The sequence below is a fragment of the Nyctereutes procyonoides genome, unplaced genomic scaffold (genome assembly GCF_905146905.1).
Source record: "Nyctereutes procyonoides isolate TBG_1078 unplaced genomic scaffold, NYPRO_anot_genome, whole genome shotgun sequence".
In the NCBI taxonomy this organism is placed as follows: domain Eukaryota; kingdom Metazoa; phylum Chordata; class Mammalia; order Carnivora; family Canidae; genus Nyctereutes; species Nyctereutes procyonoides.
This window is the reverse complement of record NW_026575033.1, coordinates 17,168,673-17,190,997: the sequence shown is the minus strand read 5'-3', so window position 1 is coordinate 17,190,997 and position 22,325 is coordinate 17,168,673. Positions and strand designations below refer to the sequence as shown.

General features: G+C 38.7%; 1 protein-coding gene across 1 annotated transcript in view; it reads left to right on the top strand.

Moving 5' to 3' along the window:
• Positions 1–22,325, top strand: part of TRPC4 (transient receptor potential cation channel subfamily C member 4) — a 206,870-nt gene that overhangs the window by 51,463 nt on the left and 133,082 nt on the right. Inside the window, exon 2 of the mRNA XM_055317339.1 lies at positions 1,276–1,680. Coding sequence (XP_055173314.1) covers positions 1,303–1,680 — 378 coding nt within the window. The 5' untranslated portion in view covers positions 1,276–1,302. The remainder of the gene's footprint in view (positions 1–1,275; positions 1,681–22,325) is intronic.

Below are 22,325 nucleotides of genomic sequence, written 5' to 3'. Positions count from 1 at the left end.
GAATTATGAGATTCTTAAATTTGCTTCATCTGTGAAGGGGCCTTAATAAAATACGAAATCTAATAAGCCAGAAAGGAACAAATTGTATCCTGAACCTAGATAGTTGAGAAATTATTATTTTAAAGATTTTATTTATTCATGAGAGACAGAGAGGCAGAGACAGGCAGAAGGAGAAGCAGGATCCCTGGAGGGAGTTTGATGTGGGACTTGATCCCAGGACCCTGGGATCACAACCTGAGCCAAAGGCAGATGCTTAACCACTGAGCCACCCAGGTGCCTCTAGTTGAGAAATTATGATTAATGTGACTAATAATCTGAACATTGAAAAGTGAAACCTAATTAATTGGTTAACTGAAATGCCTACTAAATTGAGGTAACAAACAAGTAATGTAGAATTTCCCAAATTGAAAACATTACATGAAATATAATCACATTTGTTGATTCAATGTATGTTTAATTTACCTTTAAAGTATTATTCAAGTCAGGTTAATTTACTCATAAAATGATTAGGTTTAAAAAAAATCAATTAAGATGAATATGCATGTTCAGGTACCTGGCATCTCTTATTAATTTTAATTTAGTAGTAAACGTATGTTAAGTAAAGAAGTGAGTTGAATACAAATGACATAGAATAATAAAGTAGTTCAGATCCATAAGTATGAAATCAGGAGCTAACAGCAATAAAACATTTATGTTGTGCCCAAGATCGTGAATCCGAGAAACCACCAAGGAGCCAACACCGATGCAAACACACGAGGGTTTATTTACAAGCTGGAGCTTGGGTCCAAGTGCACCCGACACAGCGGAGCAGGGACTTGGACCCTGAGGCTAAGAGGCGTAGCCGCTTTATAGGGGCCAATGGCCCATGGGATTGTAACACACATAGAAAGTTAAGTTGCCCAGTCCTGTTGGTCCGCACGTAGGTGGCCAGTTGACTCACAATTTACCCTATAGTGACTATTTGAACTGGCCTATCACTCTGGTCAGAATTGGCGCGCAGGTTTGGCGGGCACAAGTCAGGGATACGTTGTTACGAGCCGGTAAGGGGGTGCCCAGCAACTCGACCAGGGTGGGGAGCGCCTTCAGCAATAAGCAGGTCCTGTGGGGGTCATACAGGAGGTGGCGGGGGCAGCACAGAATCCTGCGCTGCTTGTCCAGGGGTAGGGGACTTTTGTTAAATTTCCTAGGTCCCCCATGTTAAATGTGACACATCATGATTAGAAAGTGTACTGGCACTAATCCTTGTGTTTTTTTGGCTTCTGTTTGCACTTTCAGAGACAAGGAAATAGCATGGCATGAAACATGGCTCAGTTCTATTACAAAAGGAATGTGAATGCCCCCTACAGAGATCGCATCCCTCTAAGGATAGTCCGAGCAGAATCGGAACTCTCTCCATCAGAAAAAGCCTACTTAAATGCGGTGGAAAAGGGAGATTATGCAAGTGTCAAGAAATCTCTGGAGGAAGCTGAAATTTATTTTAAAATCAATATTAATTGCATTGATCCTCTTGGAAGAACTGCTCTCCTCATTGCAATTGAAAATGAGAACTTGGAGCTCATTGAACTGCTTTTAAGCTTCAATGTCTACGTTGGAGATGCTCTGTTGCATGCTATCAGGAAAGAAGTCGTCGGAGCTGTTGAACTGTTACTGAACCACAAAAAGCCCAGTGGAGAAAAACAGGTATGTGCAAAAGCACCGTTTTGGGTCTATTTTCATTGCAGAAAGTTATGTGGTTATTCAGATTCTCTCTAAATATTAAGAATAAGCAGCATTGAAATTAGGACTATTACTATAGAGAGCTAATAGGTACACACTTCATCCCTGCCAACGGCTGCCAGCACCTGCGCTGCCTGCCCTGGCTAATCTATCTTTAGTGAGACCTAAAGCAAAACAAAGGAGCCTGAATTGGTTTCCCATACATTGGCCACATTTCTACGTAATGCTCAAACTAGACTGTTGGGGCTCACTCTGTATCTGTAGGTATTTTTCCTTTTGTCTTTCGTTTCCAGCATGTTTGCTATTTTCCTGTTTAATCTGTTTGCCTGTTCTGGGTTTCTGCATCTTACTGCACAAGTGAATTGTATCACCTAATTTTGATATTGTTCATTAGCAAACTCCAGTAGATTCTTTTAAATTGAGGCAAATAGAGAAAGGATTACTAGAAAATAACTAAACTTTTGTTGTGCCCAAGATTGCGAATCCAAGAAACCACCAAGGAGCCGACACCGACGCAAACGCACGAGGGTTTATTAGCACGCTGGAGCTTGGGTCCAAGTGTACCCAACACAGCGGAGCAGGGACTTGGACCCCGAGGTGGCTTTCAGCTTAGTTTTAAGGACTGGTCTGGGGACCTCCAGAAGGGCTGGAGCAATTCCTCAAGTTCTGTTTACATTTTGATATGGGGCCTTCAAGGGCATTGAGCTCTGTTCTCATTCTAATAGGGGCTTCCAGCCCTTGGCTTGGGCTCTGTTTTTATTCTAATATGGGGCTTTCTAGGACTTCAAGCTGTAAGCTGTTTTTTTTCCTGTAACTGAAGTAAGGTAAAGTTCAGCTCTTATTCACAGGGGCCTGGGATGGCTGGACTTGTGATAACGCTGAACTTAAAGTGGAATGGCCTTAATTTTCTCGGCCTCCACGCTTTGACTAGATTATTAACTGTATTAAATTTACCAATGCTAAAGTGTAGCTATATCTTAATGTCATCAGGAGAAAATAAAATAGCACACAGTTCTGTAGTGTGCTATATTTCCTCTCTTCTTATTTTTGTTGTTGTTTGGCTTTTTTTTTAACCACTGAGGATGTGGAGAAATCATAAACAGGAACAAATAAGGAATCTGTTTTTGTCTGTCTAGACTCTTCTGTTTGTGACTGCCCTGTATCTTAGTAGTCTCTTTGTTCCTTTTTCCTCTCACACTGAACTCTTCACTTCTCTGCATCAAGTCCAATTGACTAATTGCAAAGACATTGCACATACTGCGGTGGCTCAAAATCAGTTTTTAAAGTAAAATATTCAAATGTGTTACTCCGCTCTAGCCATTTCTGCTGTATTGGGTGGGTAAGACGCAATCTCTGCAAAGGATAAGCTGTTAGGAGATTCTAAATTCTCTCAAAGCCAGCTCTGTTGTAGCTCCCATTATCTCTGCTTTGCTGGAGGACTTTTATCAGATCTTTGCCATTATTAGCAGAATGGTGTCTCCTGGGTGTCTCCTGAAAAACAATTTCAACAACAACTCTCAATGCCATCTCGGAAGTCTGTGTTCCATGGTCCTGTTTTGTGACTGCCCGCCACCTACCCCTTCCTCTTACCTGAGCCTAAGCTTTCAGAAAGCAACACTCCACAAGGACAATACCTCTCTGCTTGTTGCTTTATTGGCTTTTGGTTATTGGTTTTATAGCCAGTTGTTTGTGTGTTACCTTTCCATCTTACCACTAAAATTTTACTGGCAGAAAATTCACCTGTTTGATCTATCCTTTCAAACTTGTACAGACCTTGCCAGGAATGGACAGGTCATGGTAATATCTAAAGATGTTATGGAGCGCCTGGGTGGTGGTGTGCCCAAGATTGCAAATCCGAGAAACCACCAAGGAGCCGACACCGATGCAAACACACGAGGGTTTATTTACAAGCTTGGGCTTGGGTCCAGGTGTACCCGACACCGCGGAGCAGGGACTTGGACCCCGAGACTAAGAGGCGTAGCAGCTCTATAGGGGCCAGTGGCCCATGGGATTGTACCATACGCAGAAAGCTGCCCAGTCCTGTTGGCCCGCACGCAGGTGGCCGACTGAATTACATCTTACCCTGTAGTATCTTTTGGAGCTGGCCTATCACTCTGGTCAGAATCTGCGCGCAGGTTTGGCGGCACAAGGCGGGGATACATTGTTACGAGCTGATTTCCAATAAGGGGGTTCCCAGGGGCTTGGCTAGGGTGGGGAGCGCCTTAAGCAATAAGCAGGTCCTGTGGGGTCGTGCGGGAGGTGGCGGGGGCGGCACCAAATGTGGAGTCAGTCCTGCACTGCTTGTCCAGGGGCAGGGGACTTTGGTTAAACTTCCTGGGTCCCACAGGTGGCAGTTGTGCCCAAGATCGCGAATCTGAGAAACCACAGAGGAGCCGATGCAATCACACGAGGGTTTATTAACAAGCTGGAGCCTGGGTCCAAGTGTACCCGACACAGTGGAGCAGGGACTTGGACCCCGAGACTAAGAGGCTTAGCAACTTTATAGGATCCAGTGGACAATGGGATACGCAGAAAGTTGCACAGTCATGCTGGTCCGCTGAGCCGGATTTCCGATTAGGGTGTGTTCTGGTCTTTGATTAGGCAATGCGGGTGCAGCCCAAAATAGAGTCAGTCCTGCTCTGCTTGTCCCGGGGTGGGGGATTTTGTTCAATTTCCTGGGTCCCACAGTGGCTTAGTTAAGGGTCTGCCATAGACTTGGGTCATGATCTCAGGGTCCTGGGATGGAGCCCCTCATCCAGTTCCCTAAGTGGGGTGTCTGCTTCTCTGTCTGCTCCTCCCCTGCTTGTGCTCTCTCTCTCTCTCTCTCTGCATGCTTTCTCAAATAAATGAAATCTGTTTTTAAAAAAGCTGTATGTTATATCCCAGGCTTTTACCACTAAGGAAGTGCAGGGCATAGCTAGGAATGAGTTGGAGTCTGTTTTCATCTGTGTAAGTTCAAGGGCTGCTTTTTCAGTCACCTTGTGATTTTGAAATTCCTTCATAGTCATACTTCATGGCTTCTAATAACAGCAACCTTATATTGTACACTCTCTTGTCTTTGTCTGTAGAGGTGACCATAAGATGGTCTGTGACTGTGGTCTCCATCATTTTAGATAGCAACAAGTATATAGAACAGAATTGCCATTAAATGTATTTTTACATTGATTACTAAATAGCTCTGTTTTCTAGAGAATAGTGGCCATACATTTCCATGTCTCTTTAGTAAATGACCTTTGTGCTGGCCTGAGTAAATTTGGTGTCTGGAGAAGATATCTGCTATTATGAGAGTGTTTGTTGGAAGATACTCAACTTCTGAGCTAATCTCTAGTCTCACAAGTAGGTCCTGGCTCCTTACAGGCACTTGATCTGAACCCTGATTATTAACAAAAGGCAGTAAAGGTTTGCAGTCTGCCAAGAGTCAGAAATATCCCAGGCCATGTGCTTCTGGAAGATTTCTCTTGGATCTGTTTGCTGGCCAATAAATTTTCCTTCTGTATTTGTACATTCTAGAATTCATCTTCAGTGGAGGCACTAGGAACAAACAAAAAAATTGTATCTTTTTGTTTGAACTTTGTAATTTTGAAAGAACAAAACCAACCTACCCCGGAGTTCCTGGAATATTGTTAGAACATGAAGTGTATACAACGTAGCACATAAAAGATGTTCTCTGTGTTCAGGGTGGGGGGCGGTACAGTAAATCCCATTAGAGCTTGGCTCCATCTGTGATTTACTTGGATAATGTATCTCAGGTACAGCGACGTTTTGGAGTAACAGTTCCCATAAATCAGTGTTGCGTGTAGCAAATATGTTCTTGACAGGAATTTTTTTTTTTTATAGATCATAATTTCTTAAGAGGATTCTTGTGATTGCCGTAAGCCACTTTGCCTATTATTATAATTTGCTGAATGTCCAGTCTTCTGGACATTCCCCCAAAGACTCTGGAACATATGCTATTAGTCCTGGTGAGGTCACTAAAACCATGCCTGAAAATAATAATATCCAAGTGCTACAAGAGAGCTTGGTTCTTCTCTAACAGAGTGGACGAACAAATGTCAGGGACAGACAGAGTGAGCAAAACAATAGAAGTTTTACTCAGCAGAGCTACAGAGGAAGCTCTGAGAAGTGAGAGGGATCCTGACAGGGTTGCCTCTGGGGGCTTTTATAGGAAACTGACCAGGGAACTTGGTGAATTTCTTGTTGATATCAGGGTGGATTTGTAAATATCATGAGCACAGGAGATGTGCCCCTCCCTCTGGTTAATACCTCCCCCATGACATTTCTCTGCATCTGGGGTTTCTGTGATTACTTAGTAGCCATTAAAAGGGGAGCTCCCTAACCTATTGGAGCCAGGGAGCCAGGTTTATTTTTTTTCTGATTTTACTGTCTTATGTCTGTTTTCCCTGGATGGGTAGGAGCTTGACTCTGGGGCCTTTGGGTATCCTTGGGGTTTATGAGAGCCCACAGGTTCCTGGAAAGCCTGACTTTGGGCCTTTCCCTTACTTTTCCCTGCCTAGCCCCATCTGCCCCTAACTCGCTCCTACATCACAAGTAGACAAAATAAACTTGTCTTGAAATGAGTCAAGAAAGAGGATATAATATAAAAATTATACAAATCTGGTCATTAGAACACTTACCTAAGAACTTAAAATGTAATAAATGTGGCTTAGGAAATATACTCTTCCTTTGTAAGTTTGTCACATGTCCGTTTCTTTCTCTGGAAGAAGATGCAGTGGGTGGTGGCATCCTGAAGTCATAGGGGCTGTGAGATTTCATATTAGTTTGGGAACAGTTTACTATTTGCATATGTCTACTGTGCCTAGCCTTGTGCTGGGTGCTAAGGAGCAGACATGTTCCTGTTCTTTGGAGTCTAGAAATATAGTTGTGAAGAGAGACAAGAAAAATACCATGGTAATGTGAATAAGCGTGATCACAATGAAAAAGATGAAGGAGAAATAAATTCTCAAGTAGTGATGAATTCTATTGACTGGGTTTGGTAAATACAAACTATTAGTGGGTAGAGGGCATGGAAGGGAGTATATACCTGGGAAAAATTAACTCCATTCACTAAGAGACTGTGGGATACAGTCCATTGGACCTGATTGGATATACTCAGTTCCTGCTTTGTTGAAATTGACATCCAGGAGGCAATTAGAAATTTTGGACTTAAAGGGGTCTGGGATAGTGTCCTATAGACAAGACATTGAAGTCACCTGTCTTCCTGTCACTTTGACATTGATTTTCTCTTCTGGTCTTATAAATTGTTCAAATGTTTGTGGTGGTTTGCCTATTAAAAGGTTTTCTCAATATAACCTCTAACAGAGTTATTTCAATTTTGCCAGATAGATAGATGGGCATAGATCATTAAGTATTTACTTCCATATGTAATGTAGGCCAAAATAAATCAGGGTTTTGAGTTCTAGTGTTTTATTTTATTTTATTCTTCAAAAAAACGGAAAGAGTAACCCCTAGTTTCTTTCATATAGTGGACAGCCTAGACAATGTGATTCTCTATGCTAAGCAGGAAGATGGGAGGTCATGTATTCTTACTGGGTCATGTATTCTTACTGGCCACAATCATTACTCTGATATTCTCTGATAGTTTTATTGAACTTTTCTTTGACCTTCTGAATACCTTATTTCTCTACAGGGAATAACTGAGAGTGGCTTCTTAGCCCCAGTTTTGAGCCAATTGATTAGTTGCTTGACTTCTAATTATTTCTGGCAGACCTTTCTCTTTGATGTCATTTAAGGCCAGATTCAAGGCCACATTCAATTTCAGTTTCAGCTGCTTCAGTACACGTTTATCAGAAGCGGAGCTTTCTTTTCCATTCTTCCCTTAGTAAGTGGTTCTCAGTCTTCAGCACCATTAGAATCACTGGAAGGCTTTAATAAAATGCAGATTGCTGGATCCCACCCTAAGGGTCTCTGATGCAGCAGGTCTAGGATGACCCGGGAACTTAGTTCCAAGTACCCAGGTGATAGTAATGCTGCTGGTCTGCAGAGAGTACTTTAAGAACCACTGGCTTAGAGGAATTTGAAGGTTACAGAATGCCTCTGATTGTATATTTTATGTTAAGTGTATTGAACTATACTGTGCGGGCAGCCGGGTGGCTCAGCGGTTTAGCGCCGCCTTCAGCCCAAGGCCTGATCCTGGAGACCCGGGATTGAGTCTCATGTCGGGCTCCCTGCATGGAGCCTACTTCTCCCTCTGCCTATTGTCTCTGCCTCTCTCTCTATGTGTCTCTCATGAATAAATAAATAAAATATTTAAAAAAATAAATAAAATGTACTGTGCTAACCTGGCTTTCAGGAAATTTCAGTTAATGCCCTTAAATACTAATGATTAAATGATTTAATATATGAGAGTCTCCCAATTTCACTAATATGTTTATTATATTTTCCCTTTCTTAGGAAAAAGATATCACTAAACATTACCAATTAGTCCCAATAGTTAAGGTGAGAGTATTTCATTTGAAGAAATTTGTTTTAAAGCTCTACAAAAAAGAATATCAGATTTTTAGATGATCAGATTTTTAGGGCCACCTGGATGGTGCAGTGCAGTTGGTTAAGTGTCTGGCTCTTGATTTTGGCTCAGGCCATGATCTCAGGGTCCTGGGATCGATTTCCTTGCTGGGCTCCATGCTCAGTAGGCACTCTGCTTGAGGATTTCTCTCCTTTGCCCATTCCCTCACTTAAGCTCTCGCTCTTTCTCAAATAAATAAATCTTGAGGAATCTTGGAGATTACCTAATCCAATCACTTCATTTTACAAAAAAGGGAAAGAGACCCAGTGGAGTTGGTATTTGACCTGACTTAAAAGGATCTGTATATAAATTAATAGCTAGAAAATGAACCTTGAGATCGTCTGAATGATGATGATGATTATAAAAGAAATAATAATACTTGATAATATTCATTGAGCCTGTCATCATGCCAGGAACTGTGATAAGAATTTTGTATGAAATTAGGTTCAGCTGTTATCCCCATTTATAGATGGGGAAACGAAAGCATAAAAAAGTAAAATTGACGTGTTCCAGATCACAAAGCTGGAACTTGAGTCCTGAAAACTAACTGTATGCTGTCCAGCTGTAGCCATTACACCAATTTGAGTGGGAGTCATTTAATCATTAATCATCCTAATTTGGGATAAGAGATATATTTAAAAGAGTCCCTAGATCTTCATATTTAGGAGATCTTGAGGATCTCTCTTGAATATTATAATGTTATTTATAATTTGGTTCAACAAATACTAAGAAATAGTCATTAGAAGTCATTAGAAGCTGTGAAGTGCTGGGAAGGAGCAGAGTTGAGGGATAGAGATGCTGCCTTCCAGCTCCATTCACCACTTGCTAACAGGATGGATCTCTCAATCATTTTAAGCCTTAGTTTTCTTGTCTGTTAAAATCATAGTATTAATTTGTTTCTTAAAGTCTATGTTCAGATTCTGTAAAGGTATCTTATAAGGTAACACATAATAACAGCATACTATACTATTATCACTGTATTATGCCATAATCTGTCTTTCTGTTGACAAACAAATATGTTAATGACACAACATATGTGGAGAAAATGAAGTTAAGCATTGGCAGTTTATCCTCTAGAGTGCATGACTTTTTTCATTTGAAAAATGCAATCACTGGAAACCCTATTCAGAGAGAGCAAAGGAAATGTAATTCAGTTTACTCTTTTTCTTTTTACTTCAGTGCATGTAGGGGAGCGTTTTTTAAAGTAGTTTCAGTAGATTTGCTAATACAATTTGTGACTTTAGAAAGCTTGCCTATTATGTGATCAGAAAACCAAAGAGTCTGAAATAAGAGATTGACATTAGCATGTTTTGGGTTTTTTTTTTAAAGATTTTATTTATTTGTTTGAGATAGAGTGTGTGAGTGAGCAGGGGAGGGGCAGAGGGAAAGGGAGACAGAGAATCCCAAGCCAACTTCACGCTGAGTGCAGAGTCCGATGCAGGGCCTGAACCCAGGACCCTCAGATCATGACCTGAGCCGAAATCAAAAGTCTGACGCTTAAGGGACTGAGCCACTTAGGTGCCCCTAGCATTAGCATGTTAATGCAAATATGCATCCAATCCCAGATATCCCTGCTAACTAAAATTCAAGAACTTTTTTATTCAATTGATGTGGGTACTAATAAATGTATCCCTGGCTACTGATCAGAGAACTATGTTTTTTTTTTTAAGATTTTATTAATTTATTCATGAGAGACACAGAGAGGCAGAGACACAGGCAGAGGGAGAGAAGCACGGTCCATGCAAGGAGCCCAATGCGGGACTGGATCCCAGATTCTGGGATCAGGACCTGAGCTGAAGACAGATGCTTAACCGCTGAGCCACCCAGGCGTCCCGAGAACTGTGTTATTAAAACAAATCTAAAATTTTCATTGAAACCATTTGCTTTTTGCCTCAAGTCCTCAGAAACCTTGAAAAATTTGCTTTTAACTCCTTTCATTTTCCTCATTGGGCTTTGGAACAAGCCATTTGCCTTCTGCAGTCCCATGAACTTCATAAATGAAACTGTATGCTAAAGATGGTCTGTATGCCCGAGTCTTTAGAGTTGTCCCTTGCAGAATGAAAACATTGACCTTCGTCAGTAGCTAGCCAGTTGAGGTTACCTCTTTCTCTTTGTTTTTATTACAGCCTGGATATTGACAGTAAGTGAACTGAAATATATGTGTAACTGTAATCTTACAAACTATCAAAATTAGAGGGAGCAAGATTGAGAGGAAGAGAGGGTAAGAGAGAAATACAGTGAAGTATTAAAGATGTTCTCCCTCAAAAATATTTATCTTATTGTGTGACATAATAGATAAGTCATCAATTGTACTTTCTTTCTATTCTGATTTAAACTGTCAACAGAAGACTTATGATATTATCTAAATCTACTGTTAAAAGAAAGCTACCTGTGCCTGCGATAGTGCCGTCTGCCTGGGAGGGTCATGGGAATGGGATGCAAATGCAAACCTGTTCTTGCACATGTCATGAAAACAAGGCTGAAGAAAACCCAGGCTTCAGGAACTTCTGCCCATGGCACATGGCACCCATGACCCCTGCCCGCATGGGGGGAGCCCAGCAAAGCCACACTGGACAGTTGGTTTTGTTCACTCCAGCCACACAGGGACAAAAGGGATCTTTTGCATTGCAGAGATTTTCTACATATATATTTTTTTGTTTGTAATGAGCCATTCTCAATAAACATTATTCTCACTGCAGAATAAAAAATAAATAAATAAATCTACTGTTAATATGAAAAAGCTGAAGCTTATCCCCAAATATGTAGAATAGCAACCAATATAAGGTATTTTAATTAACAAGTACTTTGAAAGTCTAAAAATTAAATTGAGTTTTATTATTCCACATTAGGGAGTTTGTTTGTTTTTAAAAAGATATTATTTACTTATTCATGAGAGACAGAGAGAGAGAGAGAGAGAAGGGGGCAGAGACACAACACAGGCAGAGAGAGAAGCAAGCTCCATGCAGGGAGCCCGATGTGGGACTCAATCCTAGGGCTCCAGGATCACACCCTGGGCGGAAGGGAGGTGCAAACCACTGAGCCCCCCAGAGATCCCAGCAAGGTTTATTGTTGTGGTTGTTGTGGTTGGTTTTTTTCTGTATATTTTTCTATTGGACTTCAATTTGCCAACCTACAGTATAACACCCAGTGCTCATCCTGTTAAGTGCCCCACTCAGTGCCCATCACCCAGTTACCCCATTCCCCCGCCCACCTTCCCTTCCACTGTCTCTTGTTTCCCAGAGTTAGGAGTCTCACATGGTCTGTCAGAAGAATAAAATGATTTTTCCCATTCATTTTCTCTCCTTTCCCCTATAATCCCTTTCACTATTTTTTTATATTCCCCATCTGAGTGAAACCATATGATGACTGTCCTTCTCTGAGAGACTTATTTCACTCAGCATAATACCCTCCAGTTCCATCCACATTGAAGCACATGGTGGGTATTTGTCCTTTCTGACAGCTGAGTAATATCCCATTGTATATATAGACCACATCTTCTCTATCCATTCATCTGTCGATGGGCACCGAGGCTCCTTCCCAGTTTGGCTATTGTGGACATTGCTGCTATAAACATTGGGGTGCAGGCGTCCCAGTGTTTCACTGCATCTGTATCTTCACAGCAGGAAGTTTAAAAGGTATTATAATATTGAGCATAGATTGTGTCTAGCCAGCTGGCAAATAGCAATCATGAGAGATAATAAATGATTCTGCCCTAAATGGAATAATTTTTTTTTTTTAGTGGAAGAATTTTCAAAAGATAGTCCATGTTGTACTGTTAATATGACAACATGGCTTAAGCTAACTGGTCAGTCTGACTCATAACACAATGCACCATTTAACTTCCATCGTTACATTGACATTTTATTCTTCTTGAAGACCAGCCAATTATAAATCATCCTTTTGAAACACGTTCCCTTGCTCTTTTCTTTCAGCATACCACATTTATTGTGAAAGTAAAATAATAACATCATTAAATATGTTTGGAACCCACAAGAGTAAAGGGCTTTTAGCCTTTTCCAAAAATCAAGTGAAATAAAAAAACAAGCTCAAGCAGATGAACAAAACTTCGAGCATTGAGACATTTCCATTCCACAGTAAGGATATATAACAGGTGCCTGGATGTCTCAGTACGTTAAGCTTCTGCCTTTGGCTTCGATCATGATCCGAGGGATCTGGGATCTAGCCCAGCATAGGGTTCCCCACTCGCCCTTCACCCCACTGATGTGCTGTCTCTCTCTCACTCAAATAAATAAAATCTTTTAAAAATAAGAATATTAGAAATAAAGCTTTTTTTCTCTGTTTTTGGACACAGAAAGAGTGAGATATAGTGAAGAAAGTTGAGAGACAGAAAGATTTGGAGATAAATCCTGTTTTACCACCTCAGGCAAATCATTTAGTCTTTAGGGCCTTGACTTGCTCATAAAAAAGAGGAGGATTATAGTCCTTACTCAGCAAGTTGTAAACATTTAGTTAACATCTTGAAGTGCTAGAATTAAGAGAGCTAGCTCAGTAAGTCCCTCTGTCTTGATACCGTTTGATCATTTTATATTGAATAAGTTTAATTTAATTTTAAATGCATATATGCATTGAAAACGGTGAATATTCCCCAAAGCAAATGCATTCTTGTGAAGTGCCAGTATGAAGAATGAGTTTGTGTTAAAAGGAGAGAGATTGAAACTGATCTTTCAGGTACGCCTGGGTGGCTCAGGGGTTGAGTGTCTTGTTTTCCACTCAGGGTGTGATCCCAGGGACCTGAGATTGAGTCCCGCATCCGGCTCCCTACAAGGAGCCCGCTTTTCCTTGAAAGAAACTGATCTTTCAAAAGTGAGCTTTGCCGAAAAGCTTTTTTGGAGTCATTTTTATTAAATCCCCCCAATCCATTATAAATGTTGTCATTAAATCTAAAAATAATAACCATGATGTAAGTAAGCAATATATTCATTGAACTTAATTATAGTAATTTGAAAACAAATCACTAAGGAATCACAGTGGGCCATTTAACAATTATAATTAATCAAATAGATAAGGTATTAATTGGGAATCATAAAAATATCTATTATGATTAGAATGTCTCATAATAGTTTCAAAATGTCCCCTTTTTCAACCTACTGTACTTACTTATTCTCTGATAAGATGCAAAACAAGTAAAGTTTTATTATAGTAATAACAAACATAAAATGAGGATTTAAGTAGTGTGGAATTTGAAATGTTCAAGAACCAATTTTTTAAGCAATAAGAAAGAAAGAGTGCTCTAATTTTCATTACCACAATTTTTTCTTTATGCAGTAATTTTCTGAATCAGTTAACTCCTAGATATATCGATGTTCCAAGTCAACTGTTGTTTGAATCACATATTAGAAACACCGACAATAATTCTAAAGTATGAGCTTGGAGCATGTGAAGACCAATTTATAGACTACCCAGGAGGAATGGTTGGTTTATGCAGGATAAGAGAAACTCATAATTGCAAATTTACTAACTGAATCCATAGCTTTTTTTCCCCTTATATGAGATCATAAATGAGTGGAGTGGATTTAACTTTGCAGGATCCTCATCCCTCACGTGTATAACCTCATTGCAACATTCCTTCTTGGTTTCTGGGTTTTCCTGGGAGAAATATATATATTTGTTTGATTTGGAGATACAAGCTTAATTATTAATCAGTTCTACTACCATCAGATATAAATGTCAAATTTTTAAAAAGATTTATTTATTTATTTATTTATTTATGATAGAGAGAGAGAGAGAGAGAGAGAGACAGAGACAGAGACACAGGAGGAGGGAGAAGCAGGCTCCATGCTGGGAGCTCAACGCGGGACTTGATCCTGGGACTCCAGGATCGCGCCCTGGGCCAAAGGCAGGCGCCAAACTGCCAAGCCACCCAGGGATCCCCCTAAATGTCAATTTTTAATACAATAATACCATGATGAATAAAGTATAAATTAGAAATAATTAGACATTTATTTAGGTTTTATGTTATGTGTATTACTCCCTTCTCAAAATGTCAGTGAATCCCCAATTAGTAGTATACTGACTAATTTTCCTCAAAAAAAAAAAAACAAAACAAAAAAACAAAACGTAATTTGAAAAGGCAAATAGATTAGGATGCACTCTAAATTTCTACTACATCATACTATAGTGGTTGTAGATCAAAGGATAATAATAAAAATTGTTAACAGTAATTGGCATTTCAATGTGCCAGGTATTCTCTTAAGACCATTTTACGGGATGCCTGGGTGGCTCAACAGTTGAGCATCTGCCTTTGGCTCAGGGCATGATCACAGGGTTTCCAAATGAGTCCCAAATCGGGCTCCCTGCTAGGAGCCTGCTTCTTCAACTCTGTCTGTCTGTGTCTCTGCCTCTCTCTGTCTCTCATGAATAAATAAATTAGATCTCTTTTTTTTTTTAAAGACCGTTTTACATTGTTGTCTCATGCATCAGGAAATTGAAGCTCAGAGAAATTTAATAATTTTCCCAAGGGAGAGTGGAGTGTGGGTTCTCTGTTTTTATGATCTTTACTCTTCCTGTGTCAAACTGCCTGGTTACTTTGGCCATCAGATATATCCAGCAAGCTCAGCCCTCCAGAACATGCCACAAACTAGGAGTACAACTTGGTCTTCAAGCAGTGTAGAAAGATCTCTCTGTGTCCTGACTCCACAGAAGCATCCTGAAATTCCTTCATCTCAGGCTCTTGATCCAATTTTAAGTGCTTTTCAGTTAATGATTTAACAAAACTGGTTATCTTATTCTCAATTATCCCTAAAATGTTTTAGGAAAAGATTGGCAGTAATGAAGGAACAGAGGAATCCCTAGGAAGAGATGAGAGGAGCATATTAACAGGAGTGTAGATGACACTTCAAGTGGTGTTCATCACAGCATCACCGTGTGCTTGGCCGGACACAGAGGTTGAGGCCCTAGAGAGGAGCTTGTCTTTTTTTTTTTAATAAATTAATTTTTTATTGGTGTTCAATTTACCAACATACAGAATAACACCCAGTGCTCATCCGTCAAGTGTCCCCCACAGTGCCCGTCACCCATTCACCACCCCCCCCCGCCCTCCTCCCCTTCCACCACCCCTAGTTCGTTTCTCAGAGTTAGGAGTCTTTATGTTCTGTAGGAGCTTGTCTTGGAACCTGATGGTGGAGTCTGCAGAGAGAGACCCTACCTCCTAGGCTGGAGGAGGTTATTTTACAGACAACACAAATCGTTTTCCTCTTTTACGTGTGAGATAAATTGTGAAATCTGGATGGAATGAAATATCCCTCTTGTTACGGTCATAGCCTATATAGCCCTTCATATCTTTTAGAACGTTCTGTTCAAAATATGTATCACTTTCCCCTCCTTGGTGAACTTCACAATACCAAGAAGTACATGTGCATGTCTATAAACACACACAAATATATATACACACTCCTTCATAATAAAAATAATGGAAAATGGAACTGTTTTTCTTAAAATTACAGATGATTGTTTAGATTTAGAAGAGATTCTAAAGGTTTATCTGGTATGATCCCCTCTACAGTGTTTATTATTTGTACTAAGCACAGTCAATATAGAATCACTATATTAGTCTTGATACAGAATCACTGGTTTCTGCTCTTCAGCTCCACTGTAGCAGAGCAATAGGAGGAAAACTCAGGATGAAAAGATTTAGGAAAGTTAGTAGAATGGTTTGGGTGAGCAAAATTTCAATGAAGGGATCATGTATTTCCTCACTTATTCTTTTACTTGGCTATAACTGTGACCAAAATATGATCATAAAGTAAACAGCTTAATAAATATCACAAGGAAACCCTTGACCTTATGGAATCTAATATAGCAATCAGTTGCCACTTCGAGAGAAATGAAAGTAATATATAATATGCTTCCTCATCTATTTTGTTTTCTATACAATATAGATTTGTTTTACATCTGCATTTTTGTGAAAGTAGAGGAATACCACCCCTAAACATCTAAGAAATATTCACATTGGATTATGCAAGATACAAAAATTGAAAAAACTTAACATCAATAAAAGAAGGAACTAGTACCATTGTGTTTCCATAAAATGATAAAAATGTATAAGTATTCAGGATGTGGGAAAGATAAAACATTGGCATATTAGATGCATTTTTTGTATATAATATTATGATCTACTCCTCGCTCTAAATGGAATCATTATAAAATATTTTTGGGGATCCCTGGGTGGCACAGCGGTTTGGCGCCTGCCTTTGGCACAGGGCGCGATCCTGGAGACCTGGGATCAAAACCCACGTTGGGCTCCCGGTGCATGGAGCCTGCTTCTCCCTCTGCCTATGTCTCTGCCTCTCTCTCTCTCTCTGTGACTATCATAAATAAATTTTTAAAAAAATTTAAAAAAAAATAAATAAAAATATTTTTGCTTTGTGCATATATAACTTCACTCCATCAATGAAATGCTTAGGTTTTTATTTAATAAATTAAGTATATATTAAATGTTGCTAATTCATACCTGTCTTGCATACTTTATTCTAGAGTATCAGAGCCCATTAATTCTTTTTCATCTGAGGAGCTTTTGCTTCTTTTGGCTTGACTTTAAATTACCAGTCTTACAGAACATGAGAGACTCCTAACTCTGGAAACGAACTAGGGGTGGTAGAAGGGGGAGGTGGGTGGGGGAGTGGAGGTGTCTGGGTGACGGGCACTGAGGGGGGCACTTGATGGGATGAGGACTGGGTGTTATTCTATATGTTAGCAAATTGAACACCAATAAAAAATAAATTCATTACAAAAAAAGAAAACAGAGAGGGAGGAAAAAGAGACTCTTAATCATAGGAAACAAACTGAGGGTTGCTGGAGGGGAGGGAGTTGGGGAAATAGGGTTAACTGGGGGATGGGCATGAAGGAGGGCACGTGATGTCACTAGCACTGGGTATTATATCCAACACCTCTTGAATTCTACCTCTGAAGCTAGTAATACGCTATATGTTAATTGGATTTAAAATAAATTTTTCAAAAAACAAACAAAATTGCCAGTCTTAGAAAAGTATACTTTAAGTATATTCCATGTAGTGATTTTAAATTTAATGCCTGACCTGCAGGTAGTAATCATTAAATCACATGTTCCAGAAGCACCCCAGGATGAATTTTATTTCCCCAGACCATGTTCTACTTAACCCTACCCAGGCTGCCTGATTCTCTCAACCAAAAAAGCATAGATTCAATGTCTAACTTTGAAATTCTAGAGAATTAAGGAGCATTTTGATATCACCCTCCCCCTCCCCCAATACACATACACACACTGACTCCTGGAACTCCTCTCCAACCTTATATAGGTGTGAGAAAGATGCAGGTTAGACTTCAGGAAACTTGTCAAAGATGATTGAGGTGATCTGATCTTGAGCCAGGCGTAAAATTCAGTTTTCGTCTAGAATCAAATAGAAACATTTGTCATAAACATCACTTTAATTCCACTTTTAATATTTTGTAGAACCAAGGAAAAATATGTAAATATAAATAAAGGCTTTGTTTTACATCAGAGGAAATGTTTCATGATGGGAAAAGCTCAAGTTTGGAATCAGACAGATGGGAATTCGAGTCCTATCTCCATCCCCTTCCTACTTGTGTGACCCAATGGTGATTTTGGGGGGGGGGGGTTCTTATCTTTTAATTTTCACTTTTTTTTTTCCGGCTTAAATTCAATTACATATATAGTGATATATATATATATATATATATATATATCACTATATATATAGTGATTTTTTTAACATGAAACAGCAGTAATGGCTACCTCTCAGAGTTATTATAAGAATTAGGAATTTGAAATACTTCAGGTGAAGTGCTTTAACATATTTACATTTGAAGCAGTATCATCATCATTATCATCACTATGCCCAAGAAGCATTGCTATACGAGAATCAAGCATGCCAATTTGATGTATGGCCAAAGATTCACATTTGTACACGTTTCTAAGTTTTTATCATGAGGTTTATAGTATGTTAACATAGACCATGGGAGTTAAACTTGTTGAATTCTGGTGATGAAATCTCTTGGGAAAGCCTTCCTGGATATCTACATAATGGTTTAGGAGGGCTGTGAATGCATAAGATATTGAATGGAGCCAAGAAGCTTGACCCTTAACTTCAACGAGGTCTAGAAGTGAGAGAAGAAATGGGCCAGGCTTATAAAATGACAATGAAATCTAAATAGATATAAACATGCTATTATTTATCAAATGTAGTTTCACTCTGATTAAAGAGAAAAGGAAAAATTATGATAATGGAAGATGATTGGAGATGATCCCTTAGAAGAATAAACAGATTCACTTAGGATATTTTCTGGAGTATGTTTCCAGAACAGGCTGAAATTCAACATTATCAGATAAATGCGGGATATTTGCTCACCTAGGTCACATTGTCTCTTTTAATAGGTGAAATAAAGCACATCAAATTGGTTTTTATCACATTTAAGGAAAAGGCTGCCACCTGGTGAATATTTGAGGCCGTTAAAAATACATGTAATAGTTTTAAACATCTGGCATGCATTTAAAAATTAGTCATTTATTTTTCTCTATTTTTTCAGTAAAGTTTTTGCACTCTGCAATACTAGCAGAGGTCTTGTTAATTTTAAGTTTCCATGAGATTTGTCTATTTTTACCTGATTTTATTAACTGGTACAACTGAATGTTTTATAGGTCACCTAATTCAGATTGAAAGTGACCAAAAAAAAAAAAGTGAACAAAAATTTATAAACCATCATGATCTATACTTCTTTGGATTCCTTTTTTTACTTAATTGCGTAGCAAAATGACGAAAAAGACAAAAAAGATATTTTAAGATTCCTATGATGCAAATACACCCCAATTGTTACAGAAATCTGATCCAAGAGCAAAAATCAGGAGGTCAGTTTACATTGTATAACTAGCTCTGTAGTGGGAGTCTGGTTTAATTTTCCCTTGAACTTTAGCTCCTTCTGTATATTTTACCCAAGGCATGAGAAATGAGGCATTAATTCCCAATGTTTTCTTCTTCTAGTAAAATGTTGCCACTCCACCTATACTAATATATCTATGCTAATATGTATATACATATTTATATATTTTAGAAACATTTAAAATAGAGGCTAAGAAATCTTTCAGCAGGTTGCTACAGAACTCATAAATTGCTGAAAGTCTGTCTTATATCTCAAGATTCAAGTTCATTGGAACTATATGGAGGAAGGAAAAAAATGAATCTTTACCTTCATGTGTGCGTTTTCAACATTGTCAAAAATCTAAGTAATATTTATTTTAGTTGTGAGCAGAATAAAGCCATCATTCCATTATGAGGAATAAGGGTGCCCATCACTTTTCTTTTACCAGAAAGCTTTGCTACATTCTTCTCACTTTCAATTCCTAGAATTTTTCCAAGTGTTACTTCAGTTATTTTTATGCAATATTGGAGAAGTTTTAAGAAAGTTTATTTCAGAAGGACTGCTTAGCTTATAGCCATATTTTTAATCCTGAAAGACTAAGTTTTTGTGGCCTTATCTTGCCTAGATGCTTACTGATAGAAACACATTATGTGAGATTGATTCCAATTTAATTTGCTAATTCTTTCTAATGAAACTTTATTCTCTTTAATTTGTTGTATCATGTGATCACTACTATATAAATATAAAAGCTCTTCTTAGCTGTTGCTGTTGCATTTGGGTATTTTACAACAAAGTCATTTTTCATTTTGTTGTATGGTGATGGTCTTTGTTGTTGGGTCACTTTCTTCTCAAATTTACGAATTACAGTCTGTTTCTTGGGCATAAATCACTCTCCAAACCAAATAAAATCCAGGTCTTATTTTCTTCTACAGGCTACATAATACTATACACATCACTGGTATTAAGTAGCAGTTTGTCAAATAGGCTGTATATGGATGAATATGGTACATTAAAAATTCCCATTCATTGCTCATGAAAATAAAGTAATCAAAGAACAATCTGGCAAGATAAAATCAAACATCAAAGAGCTATAGGCCTCAATTAGGGTAAAATACTCATTTAGATCATTTTCAGAATGAAAACAAGATCAGTAATATCTTTGTTATGAAATCTTCTGGTAAGATTTTTTTTAATTTGGTCTCTATTTCAGGACAAAGCTCTGTAGGATTGTAGGGAAGTATAGCATTTGAGGAGCTTCACCACATTTTGAAAAGTCAAAGTTCCACATAAAACCTGCAGATTTCCTGCAGTGATTGCAATATTTCTATAAAAGCTTGTAATTGTTAAAAAAATATAAAGCACATTTCCAATTTTCTATAATATATATACTGTATTATCTTCTATATATCTATCATCTATATGTAGATAAAGTATATCCCTGGGCAGTGTGGTTTAGGGCCGAGATCCCCTGACTCTTCAGCATTTTTTTTTTTAAGATTTACTTATTTGAGATGGAGCTGAGCACAGGAGTTGTGGGAGAGGTAGAGGGAAAGAATCTTCAAGCGGACTCCCCAGTGAGCACTGAACCCTAGGCAAGGTTTGATCTCCCCACCCATGAGATCATGGCCTGAGCCAAAACCCAGAGTCAGATGCTGAGCTGACTGAGCCATCCAGGCACCCCTCCTTTGCCCCCTTCAAGGTAACTGGTCGAACCACATGCCCAGCTGTAACCAGTCATAATCAGGAGGCATTCAGACTTCCCACCCTGTAAGCCTCTGCTAACTTAAAGCCATTCATGTTGTCTTCGGCTGCTGGTTCCATATTTTCACTTTGCTTCTCCTTATTCATGAGGATGATTTTGATTCCCATCCTGGCATGTTTTTTCATTAAGACACATGATCAATTTTATGGCATCTCTCACTGCTAAAAAAAAGGACCCATGTGACATTTTTTTTAATTATCTTTTCTGTTTAATAGGGTGTGATGGAGAAAAGCCCTTAGAGTGAATTTTCTGCTTGTAGCATACATTCTTTAAAAGCACACAATGGTTTATTGCCGTATTAGATGGATGGGACCTTGTTCTTATACTTCCATATTACCCATATTTGATATTCATCAGTCAGAGTGGATTGAGATGTAGAATTGAAGTCATTTGATTCTACATTCCTGCCACCCATGCTCCATCCATCTTGGAGTACATAATCTAGTGCTATGATCCCCATAGTCCTACCAGCCTTAGGCCACTTGACAATTACAGGCAAATTTGTTTAAATTTAACAAAAACTAAGACGTATTTTACTACACAGAGCCTTCATTGGAACCTAAAGTCACAGGACTTGACATTTACATTAATTCATGTGCAGCATACAAAACTAATGAAGAAAAATATAAAACAGAAAAAAATGAAGATTAACCTTGCTGTGATATGTAACCTCTGGAAGATTTATTTCAAAATTATCTGCATAATAATCTAATAGTACATATTCCTTTGTGTATTTTTTTAAAGATTTTATTTATTTATTCATAGAGACACACACACACACACACACACACACACACACACAGAGAGACAGAGACACAGGCAGAGGGAGAAGCAGGCTCCATGCAGCGAGCCTGATGTGGGACTCGATCCCGGGTCTCCAGGATCACACCCCAGGCTGCAGGCGGCGCTAAACTGCTGCGCCACCGGGGCTGCCTCCTTTGTGTATTTAAAATAAAGTCATAAAATAAAAATATATGGAAAAGAGAATTTATAAAAGATGACAACAATCAATAAAAAATATTTCCATTTGGGGGTGCCTGGGTGGCTCAGTTCATTAAACTACTGACTCTTGATTTCAGCTCAGGTCATGATCTCAGGGTCCATGCTAAGCAAGGAGCCTACTTCAGAATTTTCTCTTTCTGCCTTTCCCCTGCTCTCTCTCTCTCAGATAAATAAATAAATAAATCTTTTAAAAAAATTTTATTTAACACTAAATGATAAATCAACAAAGGGGACAAAAAGGAAATTACACAATTTTCTGTATTTTATACTCCACCGATAATAGTGAAACAAGCACTTTTTTTTTGTTGAAGCTGAATCCTTTTGCAAAGCTATTTAACGACATTTAACAAAGCAAAACCAAAGAATATAGATATTCAAATTTAATCATTCATTCTTTCATGTATTCAAAAGGAATGTGATAAAGTAAATTACAGTTTATTTTTAATTCAA